This window comes from Leiobunum rupestre, chromosome 5, assembly GCF_980474605.1.
Source record: "Leiobunum rupestre chromosome 5, qqLeiRupe1.1.hap1, whole genome shotgun sequence".
Taxonomy (NCBI): domain Eukaryota; kingdom Metazoa; phylum Arthropoda; class Arachnida; order Opiliones; family Sclerosomatidae; genus Leiobunum; species Leiobunum rupestre.
In genome coordinates, this window is record NC_143388.1 from 14,198,995 (window position 1) to 14,211,734 (window position 12,740).

General features: G+C 37.6%; 2 protein-coding genes across 3 annotated transcripts; one reads left to right on the forward strand and one right to left on the reverse strand.

Annotated features, from left to right (window-relative positions):
- Positions 1-7,287: 7,287 nt before the first annotated feature.
- Positions 7,288-8,837, forward strand: LOC149943610 (uncharacterized). 2 transcript variants are annotated; one of them, XM_090174956.1, is made up of 6 exons: positions 7,288-7,415; positions 7,533-7,694; positions 7,764-7,857; positions 7,921-8,093; positions 8,158-8,227; positions 8,499-8,837. In XM_090174956.1, the coding sequence occupies exons 1-6, from the start codon at positions 7,398-7,400 to the stop codon at positions 8,546-8,548; spliced, it is 567 nt and encodes a 188-aa protein (XP_090031082.1). In that variant the 5' UTR covers positions 7,288-7,397; the 3' UTR covers positions 8,549-8,837. The 2 variants fall into 2 exon arrangements, with proteins under 2 accessions (XP_090031082.1, XP_090031083.1); XM_090174957.1 differs by having other exon boundaries at positions 8,158-8,837.
- A 963-nt stretch (positions 8,838-9,800) lies between these two features.
- On the reverse strand, positions 9,801-11,760 carry LOC149943611 (uncharacterized). Its single transcript, XM_090174922.1, has 5 exons — positions 11,691-11,760; positions 11,275-11,358; positions 10,947-11,219; positions 10,265-10,545; positions 9,801-10,197 (listed from the first exon to the last, which is right to left on the reverse strand). The coding sequence occupies exons 1-4, from the start codon at positions 11,700-11,702 to the stop codon at positions 10,300-10,302; spliced, it is 615 nt and encodes a 204-aa protein (XP_090031048.1). The 5' UTR covers positions 11,703-11,760; the 3' UTR covers positions 9,801-10,197; positions 10,265-10,299.
- Positions 11,761-12,740: the final 980 nt, after the last annotated feature.

Genomic DNA, 12,740 nt, shown 5'->3' on the forward strand with positions numbered 1-12,740 from the left:
TTTTCCGATCGCCGCCGCTGCCGGTTTGGCGTTAAATAACCCGGCCACCTGAATTAATGGCTTTAAAAGTCGCTTGATGACTTAGGCCTAAGGTGGTGCCTTGGGAATTAGCCTATAAGTCAGTTGCAGGCTAAGAAAGACAAAATATATAGTACAGTCGGCGCAAGGATACCTCAGACCATTTCCGGCCAGTTGACCGCGCGTAATTTAAATTTGACCACTTTACGCTCAATTTCAAATTCCGTGATTTTCATCGTCTTTTCGCGCCATCTAATTTCATGTTGTCATGAGTTTAATTATTTAATGCAGCTAAAGAAAGTTCGATAATTGAAGCTCCAATTATTTTAAATAGCCCAAGAGGTTACTATAAAAAGCATGATAAAGGTTTATTGTTAACAAATAAAGATAAAAATATAATTTTAAACGTCTATAGCTCATTAAGACAATGTTACCCCCAAGAAAGCGTGGTAACTATTTTAAAAGAAACTACCTATTTAACTGGTAAGACGTAGAAATAAATTTACAAAAATAAATAATTATACATACTATTTTAAATTTAAGAGTTATAGGAATGCCTTATCTTTTAAATTTGCTCTCCACCACAATTATAAAATTAAAAAATAAAGATTCCAATTTCGGTCTCTAGGTGGCGCTAAAAGACGACAAAAGGAGCAAAATTCGAATTTGACCGTAAAATGGCCAAATTCAAATTTCGCGCGGTGGAATGACCGGAAACGATCTGAGGCATCCTTGCGCCGATTGTACTATATATTTTGTCTTTCTTAGCCTGCAACTCACTATAGCTGATTATTATTATTATTACAGCCTTGGCGAGAGATCTTCGCGTGATGTTGAGCACATTATCATTAACATTACGCGAAGCGACGCGAAAATCTCGCTCCACCTAAAGGCGGCTGCACACATGAGGCGCGAAGCGAGCAACGCAACGCGAAATTAGAAAAAAATCCTACTTTCGCACACGCTTCGCATGCGCGCGCACTCAAAATTCGCTTGCGAGCTTTATGTGTGCAGCCGCCTTTGTCTTTGGTAGGACGACATGAAAGCGCGTGATCACAGAAGAGAAGGTCAGAGGTTATATTGATGCCTCTATTAAATTATTTAATCAGAATTATTATGGTAGATATATTTCGTATTTTAATTTAGCCTTATTTAAATACAAATTTAGCCTTATTTAAATACAAATTTAGCCTTATTTAAATACAAATTTAGCCTTATTTAAATACAAATTTAGCCTTATTTAAATACAAATGTATCCTTTTTTAAATCCAAAGCCTTTTTAAATAAAAATGTAGCCTGATTTAAGTGAAAATGTAGCCTTATTTAAATGAAAATGTAGCCTTATTTAAATGAAAATTTAGGCTTATTTAAATGAAAATTTAGCCTTATTGATCACTATTCGCTTTTTTTACCAACTAATTTTTGGATTAGAAATCTATAAAATATAGCTTATGTAGGATTTTCATTGTCCCCCTTTGTCCCGCTTAAGTGCTCACCGCCTCTGCTAGAGGTATTGTATTATTAACTTGAAAACCTAGTACGTCCATGGTAATTATTAACGAATGTTAAAAAATAATTCTTGGTGTCAGTTGTAAAAAATACGTATTGTCGGGACGTTTTCTGTATATTTTGTAATTAGTGTGCCTGACGAAGACCGCGAGGATGGTCGAAAGCTTGCCACGGCTTTTTGATTTTAATAAGAAGTTTTTTACCCATGAGACCGTTTCGAAACTGTTTTCTGTATTGTATTATCCCCTCAAGAAACACCTTCTTTCCTCCAAGAGTCTATAATGCTAAAACCAGGTAAATCATTTCTTAGAGCAAAACCACGTAACTATCAATTTCGTTTAGAAAGCTCCGCTGAAGTCTATGTCAGCCCTGTTTAACTATAAATAATATTATCGCCTTCTTGGCGAACTTGTTTTCAACACGGGGGGAAGACTGGGAGTTTTATCGGTTTGCCCCCCCCCCTGAAATAAAGACCTTCCTACGCCCCTGGATTGGTGGTCGTCCTCACACGGCCATCCACAAACTCTGCCTCCCAGATGCTTGGGATTACAGGAGTACGCCACTACTCCCAGCACGGGAAGGGAACTAGGGAGAAAACTAACAAAAGCAGCAGAGAAAACTAACAAAAGCAGCAGAAGACCAAAGGCCAAAAAATATAAAATTAGGGCAAGAAAGAAGAGAGAAAGGACAGGGACGAAAAAGTGACAGACAACAGTATATTAAATTAATTATTAATATCGCCCAAGAAAAATGCTACTCACTTTAGATGGCGCAACCGCATAATGATAAAAAGACTGATATGCCGTATATATTTTATAATCTTGACATTCAAAACGCTATTACCTAAATCAGTTACTTAACTCTAATAATATTCTTCTCATCACTATGGACTTCTTAATTTTATGCTCCAGCAGCTCCAGTAGTCCTCACCATTGAATTGGGAATAATACTGCTAGAATTACAATATGATTTCGGTTACCATGGTTACGCGGGACCTGTTCTGATAAGACTGTACGAAATTCATCTTTATAATTAGGTGGTAGCGCCATCTATACTTTGTAAAGTTATATGGCTAAAAATAAGTAATTATTAGCTAACTCACCGTAACCTGAGTTAAAAAGGATCGTGTTGACATAATAAAATTATTTTTAAACAACTTCAAAGGTTTGTCTGTTACGAGTAATCATACATTTCAATTTCGCATCAGATTCGCGAAATGGGTAATTTGGACCACATTTAGGAAAATTTCATTAAGTTTCGGTAAATTGGAACATTTTTGGGGTAAAAGTGTAACAATTTTTGGGTAAAATAAGGAAATAAGTATGAGCCCGATACAAAGCACCAATGTTTATGGAGAGGAATGAGTTCGAGACGAGCTCTTGTGTTTGGAAGAAAAAAAATATGAAACCGAGACGAGCTCTTGTGTTTGGAAGAAAAAAAATATGAAACCGAGACGAGCTCTCGTGTTTAAAAAAATTATGAGTTCGAGACGAGCTCTCGTGTTTAAAAAAATTAATGAGCTCGAGACGAGCTCTCGTAGTTAAAAAACAACTATGATCCCGAGACGAGCTATCGTAGTTAAGAAAAAACTATGATCCCGAGACGAGCTCTCGTAGTTAGGAAAAACTATGATCCCGAGACGAGCTCTCGTAGTTAGGAAAAACTATGATCCCGAGACGAGCTCTCGTAGTTAGGAAAAAACTATGATCCCGAGACGAGCTCTCGTAGTTAGGAAAAAACTATGATCCCGAGACGAGCTCTCGTAGTTAGGGAAAAAAAAAACTATGAGCCCGAGACGAGCTATCGTAGTTAAGAAAAAACTATGATCCCGAGACGAGCTCTCGTAGTTAGGAAAAACTATGATCCCGAGACGAGCTCTCGTAGTTAGGAAAAACTATGATCCCGAGACGAGCTCTCGTAGTTAGGAAAAAACTATGATCCCGAGACGAGCTCTCGTAGTTAGGAAAAAACTATGATCCCGAGACGAGCACTCGTAGTTAGGAAAAAAAAACTATGAGCCCGAGACGAACTCTCGTGTTTTTGGGGAAATTATTGTGAGACCGAAACGAGACTAACGCCAAACAAAACGTTTGGTGACACTGAGCGCGAAACCAAGTCTTGGTGTGCAGCTATGTCTGTGACGAGTGACGGGCGCCCCGTTTGTATTTGATTTACTGCAAGTTCATAATCTTAACTTTTCGAGTGGGGTAGGTACACACCGTTTAACTCACACGATAGAAATATCTTTTTATATCAGGTGTAATGACGAAAAGAGATATATAGACTATGGTTGCGATGGTTCGTCAAATATTGAAAATTTTAGTTTATATTTTTTTATAATTTTATTTGTTTATATTAATAATTGCTAATTTTTTAACGAAAAAATGAAAATAAAAATGCGTACAACTGAAAAACTTTAATGACCACCAAAATATCTTAGTAGGGCACTTTCCTCAGATTTAAATTTCATCTAAAAATTCTAGGTAGGGCACTTCAAATTCCAGGTAGGGCACGGCCCGTGTGGCACCCCCCCTGGTTACGGCCCTGAATGTATTTGGTCAAGAAAGGCTTAATTATCTATCCATGTACACAGATATTTTTCTAAAGATATCGACTTAACTTTTGTTATCAATGTATTCGTGGACGGATGAGATATTAGAAAGAACACTTTAAAAAATATATATCTAGTAAGAAAAATTTCGAGCTGTAAATTTTCTTGCTTAAGTTTTAAGTATATGGATTTTTGGATAAAAAATTAATTGCTCGTGCCCCCACAGAAATGTTTTCCGATCGCCGCCGCTGCCGGTTTGGCGTTAAATAACCCGGCCACCTGAATTAATGGCTTTAAAAGTCGCTTGATGACTTAGGCCTAAGGTGGTGCCTTGGGAATTAGCCTATAAGTCAGTTGCAGGCTAAGAAAGACAAAATATATAGTACAGTCGGCGCAAGGATACCTCAGACCATTTCCGGCCAGTTGACCGCGCGTAATTTAAATTTGACCACTTTACGCTCAATTTCAAATTCCGTGATTTTCATCGTCTTTTCGCGCCATCTAATTTCATGTTGTCATGAGTTTAATTATTTAATGCAGCTAAAGAAAGTTCGATAATTGAAGCTCCAATTATTTTAAATAGCCCAAGAGGTTACTATAAAAAGCATGATAAAGGTTTATTGTTAACAAATAAAGATAAAAATATAATTTTAAACGTCTATAGCTCATTAAGACAATGTTACCCCCAAGAAAGCGTGGTAACTATTTTAAAAGAAACTACCTATTTAACTGGTAAGACGTAGAAATAAATTTACAAAAATAAATAATTATACATACTATTTTAAATTTAAGAGTTATAGGAATGCCTTATCTTTTAAATTTGCTCTCCACCACAATTATAAAATTAAAAAATAAAGATTCCAATTTCGGTCTCTAGGTGGCGCTAAAAGACGACAAAAGGAGCAAAATTCGAATTTGACCGTAAAATGGCCAAATTCAAATTTCGCGCGGTGGAATGACCGGAAACGATCTGAGGCATCCTTGCGCCGATTGTACTATATATTTTGTCTTTCTTAGCCTGCAACTCACTATAGCTGATTATTATTATTATTACAGCCTTGGCGAGAGATCTTCGCGTGATGTTGAGCACATTATCATTAACATTACGCGAAGCGACGCGAAAATCTCGCTCCACCTAAAGGCGGCTGCACACATGAGGCGCGAAGCGAGCAACGCAACGCGAAATTAGAAAAAAATCCTACTTTCGCACACGCTTCGCATGCGCGCGCACTCAAAATTCGCTTGCGAGCTTTATGTGTGCAGCCGCCTTTGTCTTTGGTAGGACGACATGAAAGCGCGTGATCACAGAAGAGAAGGTCAGAGGTTATATTGATGCCTCTATTAAATTATTTAATCAGAATTATTATGGTAGATATATTTCGTATTTTAATTTAGCCTTATTTAAATACAAATTTAGCCTTATTTAAATACAAATTTAGCCTTATTTAAATACAAATTTAGCCTTATTTAAATACAAATTTAGCCTTATTTAAATACAAATTTAGCCTTATTTAAATACAAATTTAGCCTTATTTAAATACAAATTTAGCCTTATTTAAATACAAATTTAGCCTTATTTAAATACAAATGTATCCTTTTTTAAATCCAAAGCCTTTTTAAATAAAAATGTAGCCTGATTTAAGTGAAAATGTAGCCTTATTTAAATGAAAATGTAGGCTTATTTAAATGAAAATTTAGGCTTATTTAAATGAAAATTTAGCCTTATTGATCACTATTCGCTTTTTTTACCAACTAATTTTTGGATTAGAAATCTATAAAATATAGCTTATGTAGGATTTTCATTGTCCCCCTTTGTCCCGCTTAAGTGCTCACCGCCTCTGCTAGAGGTATTGTATTATTAACTTGAAAACCTAGTACGTCCATGGTAATTATTAACGAATGTTAAAAAATAATTCTTGGTGTCAGTTGTAAAAAATACGTATTGTCGGGACGTTTTCTGTATATTTTGTAATTAGTGTGCCTGACGAAGACCGCGAGGATGGTCGAAAGCTTGCCACGGCTTTTTGATTTTAATAAGAAGTTTTTTACCCATGAGACCGTTTCGAAACTGTTTTCTGTATTGTATTATCCCCTCAAGAAACACCTTCTTTCCTCCAAGAGTCTATAATGCTAAAACCAGGTAAATCATTTCTTAGAGCAAAACCACGTAACTATCAATTTCGTTTAGAAAGCTCCGCTGAAGTCTATGTCAGCCCTGTTTAACTATAAATAATATTATCGCCTTCTTGGCGAACTTGTTTTCAACACGGGGGGAAGACTGGGAGTTTTATCGGTTTGCCCCCCCCCCCCTGAAATAAAGACCTTCCTACGCCCCTGGATTGGTGGTCGTCCTCACACGGCCATCCACAAACTCTGCCTCCCAGATGCTTGGGATTACAGGAGTACGCCACTACTCCCAGCACGGGAAGGGAACTAGGGAGAAAACTAACAAAAGCAGCAGAGAAAACTAACAAAAGCAGCAGAAGACCAAAGGCCAAAAAATATAAAATTAGGGCAAGAAAGAAGAGAGAAAGGACAGGGACGAAAAAGTGACAGACAACAGTATATTAAATTAATTATTAATATCGCCCAAGAAAAATGCTACTCACTTTAGATGGCGCAACCGCATAATGATAAAAAGACTGATATGCCGTATATATTTTATAATCTTGACATTCAAAACGCTATTACCTAAATCAGTTACTTAACTCTAATAATATTCTTCTCATCACTATGGACTTCTTAATTTTATGCTCCAGCAGCTCCAGTAGTCCTCACCATTGAATTGGGAATAATACTGCTAGAATTACAATATGATTTCGGTTACCATGGTTACGCGGGACCTGTTCTGATAAGACTGTACGAAATTCATCTTTATAATTAGGTGGAAGCGCCATCTATACTTTGTAAAGTTATATGGCTAAAAATAAGTAATTATTAGCTAACTCACCGTAACCTGAGTTAAAAAGGATCGTGTTGACATAATAAAATTATTTTTAAACAACTTCAAAGGTTTGTCTGTTACGAGTAATCATACATTTCAATTTCGCATCAGATTCGCGAAAACAATTCAATTGCAATATAATTACCACCACTAGAGACAGATGCTGCCACGGTAGAACGATAAAGTTGATAAAGTCTCCTTATTGAACGAAATTGGTCCCGCGCAGCCAGATTTAGTTGTACCTCTATTTATTCCCAACTCAATGGTCCTCACTCCTCAGCGCCCCTGTATACTTACCACTAGGTTTCTTTGAAATGTTTGATTAATGATTTGGATAATAAAAGTATTTCTGTAAATTTGTTATTCTTTCTGAACATGAAAGAAAAGTCCACGGTAAGAGTTTCTGAAAAATCCGATTTCATATATTTTTTATTAACTAAAGTCTAAAGATAACGTTTTTCGCGAAATTATTGCAAAGGCTTAGTAAAACAAAACATGCAAATTTTCCAGATGAATAGCTGGGCCGTTATATGTATATTAGGTACCGTAATCGGTATTATGTACCAAACCGAAGTAGAAAAAGATCTTTGGACTGTAAACAGATCCGTGCGGTTAAACGCCAAAATTGATGATGCAATAAATTTTGTAACAGCAACTGATTATATGAGCAAGGCAGGTTTTAAAAAGGTTCCCAAATGAATAATTAATCTGTGCAAACTAATAAGGTATTATTAAAACTAGTGGTTTCCATTTGCATCCCATGTCAGAGAAGCTGATGGTAGACCCCTTGGGGTGGGCAAAAAATATCATGCCATTTATGACATTCCCTTTTATGGTAAGCTTTGTCATTGTCAAAAAATCAAAAATTAATTTGGGTTTAAAATTAACCTATTAACAGGTGAATCTAAGGCGCTTTATAGAATAGTGGATTATCAACCATTATCAAAAGCTATCGTAGAAAGTGAAGGTCTTCTAAGACCTCGCTTAGAATTTACTTTCCATCCATTAGACAGAGAGGAAAGTCGCATGTCTGTGACTATCTCATTTAGACGTCACAGTTATCTTTTTCAAGTGAGTTTACTCACTGCATTTTTCAAAACAAAAGTAATTGGAATTAAAATGTCTTATTTCTTAGTACGTAATAGGCCCAGTCATCTACTTCGTAACAAATCAAAGACTTCAACACTCCTTATTCATTCTTCGAAGTATTACTCCCTTTTAAAATGATGGAAACCTTTAGTTTAAAACAATAGACAAATGGGGAGAAATTAATTGCCAAAAGTTTAAAATTTTGGGCAGCCTTAAACAAAATTAACTTCCGCTACTTAAAAAGAGCCTTAGCCCATCTTTGATCTTTTCTGGCAGTTTGATTCTCCTTTGATAGATCCTATAGATTTATAAAAAATCTTCATTTATGAAAAAACTCAAAAACCCTAGAAATATTTACGAAATTGTTTGGGTTTTCTTCCCGTGTAGATCTTCCAGCACGACCAGTGACTCTAGTCAACAATTATAATCCAATGTAAACGGTATAAAACACAAAGTCACGTTATGTACTTCGTTTTTTTACAAATTATACTAGTAAAAGTGCCAGTACAAAATGTACACAGCTAAAAATTATTTGTTAGTAAATATTTTTACAAATAATGCTAAATTGTTATTTTATAATTACATCTTATAAATTCAAAGTTAAAGCAAATATGTGTCTATAATTATCACTGTCATAATATATTGTCTGGTTCGTAATTGACATTTTACAATTAGTGTAATTCTCAAGCACATCTGTGATTTTCCTCCGAATCTCAATAAAGTTTTACCCTGCATAAAATGTTTAAATTTTTTAAATTTAAGACAAAAAATGCGCTTTGAAAACTGAAATTTAAATTTTGTAAGTAGTTTTTCGCAATTTCTCATAGATGTCGCTAGTGTTCCTTTGAAAACGTTAGCCCACTACAAAATTTAATAATCTGTTCCTCTAATATATGCTTGAGCCTTGGATAAATAATAGTAGTTCCTACCTGGATATATCTCTAAGTGTTTGTTACGGGTTCTGCCCTGTAGAAGACTACGTGTTACGGGAGTTTCGAAAATTCTCCGTTAACTTCGCCGAAGCAGCGCTGCTGTCGTAAAATCCATTTGCTTGTAAGGTTTTTCTCCAAGTGATATAGCCAGGTAGGCACCTCTATTATTAATCCAAGCTTGAGCCCACCATGAACGTAATATTGCTCGCCGCCTTTTTCGATTACACCAAGAATAAATTCCGTACCTAAATTCACTCTTGATTACACCGAGAAAGGGTTCCTTTTGAAAAAAATGGTAGAAATAAAAAATCAATAAGTCTTGGAAAAAATAAGTCTGAAGCATGGATTAATTAACTAATTAATCCATGTCTGAAGTAATAGATTCTGCCCACAGTTTATCATAGATGTCGCAAGTGCTCCATTTATAAGGTTAAGCCGCCTTTTTCGACTGCACAGAGAAAGGGATTTTATTTAAACCCAAATTTCGTAGAAATAAATAATAAATACGCCTTGAAAACATAAGGCCCGCAGTTTCTCATAGATGTCGCAAGTGCTCGATTGATAAGATTAGCCCACTATAATAGTGTAGAGTACACGAAGTAAGAAACAAGTTTCTTATTTAAAAACACAAATTTGGTAGAAATAAATAATTTATTTTGATCTTTTCTCAAAAAAACAACATTTAACATAAGCAAAACGTGAAAATGTTTTCCATAAAAAAGACGCGAACGGCAAGTAACGTTTGGCGTACAAAAAGGCATTATCGCTTTGTACAAGCAAAAGAAGTTGCCAAATGATCAGCTTCATAAATCCGCGAAATTCCAAAAAGGTAAGAAGAGAAGCGACAATGTGTACAAGAATTGAGCTCAAATAAGAAGGCCAAGACTAGAGTCGCTAGATAAGCTTAATTCGTTGATCCTGAAAATAAACCCGTGAAGACATTTCGTAGTCTCATATCCAGTAAAGACTCAGGAAAAGTTTCATTATAAGCGTGGCATCTTTCGCAGATAAATCCCTGAAACAAAGACATTCGTGAAGAAAATGGGCCGCGACAGTATTTGCAATAAAGTAAAAACATGATGACACGAATGAATTTTTGCCCGATCTTGGAAACGACTGAGATCGACAATTTGGCCACTTCCCACAATAAAAGCCTGGAAACATATAATAATTTTCTATAGTCTATAGCCATAATTTATTAACAAAATTATGAAAGCCTACCTTTAAATCTATAGATGAAACGAGGAGCGTTATTGTTAATAGTATCCGTAATGGTGTCCGTGTCCGTGTCCATAGACGGGCTTGTGGACGTAGCGAGCGGCGTAAACTGGAGCTTTAGCTACAACGGGCGCGCTGGCGTAAGCGTATGGCGCCGATTTGTATAGGGGTGCGGCGTAAACGGGTGCCGTTCTGTATACTGGTGCAGTTTTAACGGCGTAAGCTGGTGCTGGTGCAGCGTACGCCACCGGGGCGTAGGCAGCGGCTGGAACGACGGCTTTGGCCTGAATATATCAAATTAAATAATCATTATTAAGGCAAAGAAATTGTATAAGTCTTAGTTTTCACCAGCGCGTATAACGGCGCTTCACTCAACTTTGGAACGAACAACGCTTTTTTAAGCGCGTAACGAAAAATACATTATACTGCGCCCTAGCGGCAACTAAGCTTTAGGAATAATGTTTGGTTTCCAGTAGCGCGCGTAACTGGGCGTTACTTAATCATTCTTTTTAACCTTTAAAGGTTGATTTTCACTATGGCAAAGCGTCCACGACGGCGAGCGTTGACGGAAAAAAATCCTCGAGCCAAAAATTTTTTTTTTGCGTCGACGCTCACTGCAGTTTTGATCAAATGAAAACCAGCTTTAAACTAGCTGAAATATAACGAAAATATTAACATTTATTACCACAACTGGAGCGTATGCTTCAGTTCCAGCGTATGGCGACGCGATAACGGCGGCAGCAGGGGCGCTGGCAGCGGTTCCTGGCTCGTTTGTCTTCACCACGACACGGAATCCATGTTCGTCGGCTACGTACTCAACGCGTCGGGTCCTTCCGTCGATGTCGGTGATAGTGTAAGCTCCCTTCTTGTTTCCCCATTTGTCTCCGGTCTCCCAACGTCCATTGGAAGCGCCCAATGGGTCGACAATGTCGTAATTGAAGGCGTAGTTACCGTAATCCTGAAATCCAGAATGTCGATAAAATCTGTAAGACTCAATAACTAGCATGACTTACGTCTTGTTGTCGGGATTGTACGCTCTTTCCACCAGTAACGACACCAGCTGAAGCAGCGGCGACTGCGAGAGCGCCAATAAGTAGCTAAAAAGATAATTAGCGACACCATCAGTTTCACTTTATCTCAATGGATGTGTAAGACACTTTCGTCGCTAGTGGCGTGACTGAGCTAAAACTAAGCAGAAGACGAGTCTTTTTCGTTTTAAAAATACGCGTCGTCAAAACAACCGATGGAATAATCAGCCTCCGTCTGCTTAGAGGACCTCTAGCTCGACAACGCCACTATCAGTGAAAGTGTCTTTTTACATCCCGAAAGGATACTACGGAAAACTATGCGAGAATTGGTGACACAGAAGCATAGTAATCCACAATATATCGTTGGGGTTCCGTCCATCATATCAATAGACACTTCGTACCTGAGCAATCATGGTGCTTTGGGTTGGTGTGTCTCGGAAGACTTAGTCCAGAGAAGAGAGATAGAGAGAGGTGGCAAATTCGCGTTCTTTCGAGTGCTCAGGTAAGGAGCGGAATGATCTAATGGGACGTGATCCTCGTCCCTTTATACCCGTAGTTCCTTTCAATCGGTGCAAAGGCGCGGCCTCACCACTGTCCTGGCCATATTAACAGCGCGGCCACTTTCTCTCGACTGGTGCCCCTCCCTCGCGTTCTCCCATTTCGCCTTCCCCCCACTTTCAGCCACCTTCGGGTTTTTTGTTCAAAGAATCTCGACCTTTTGTTTCCTCTTATTTGGGTGGTTACGGAAATATTGTCCCGCGCGAGGGAAAATAAAATCTTTGTGTTCCAAAACGCGCTACCCCCCCTCCCCGCATCACTGACCCCTTCGCTCCACCTACGGCGAGCCACGAGTCTTAATTCCCGTACGAATTACGACCTTCACCTAGATGCTACGGTTCTCGAAGTTATCACGTCTTATAAGATCTTATTCTTGCGATTGTTGTTACGAAACGCGTGTCATGGGTTCAACATTCCGATTGTCGACGCGGTTGATACAATCAGAATCCTTGATACAATCGGGAATCAGCGGCTCTCGCATTTGTACCTTGACATCTTGCTAATTTCAGGGGTAACGGAACGCGCGATTCGAATATGCAGATTGAAAGTAGGGTCAAGAGACACGATCAACGTTGATTCTTTTGTTATCCCCGAAATGATTAAGTGGCGGATTATATGACCCCCACTAATGTCGACATAATACCAACATGATTTTATCGTCAAACCGCGATTCGAGAAGGAATAGTTTCGATAAGTATAGGTATAAGCAGGGTTGTTCAAAATACATTTTGAAAATGCCAAGTATTTTGCATTTTACATTTTCATTTTGAGTTTCTAGGAAACTATTTTGCATTTTGTGGGTTTGATATGTGGAAAAACATTTAAAAAATGCTTTTTCACAATGTTTTTACTGTGGTACCATCATCGCAGCCAGGGTTGGAAATAAGGATATT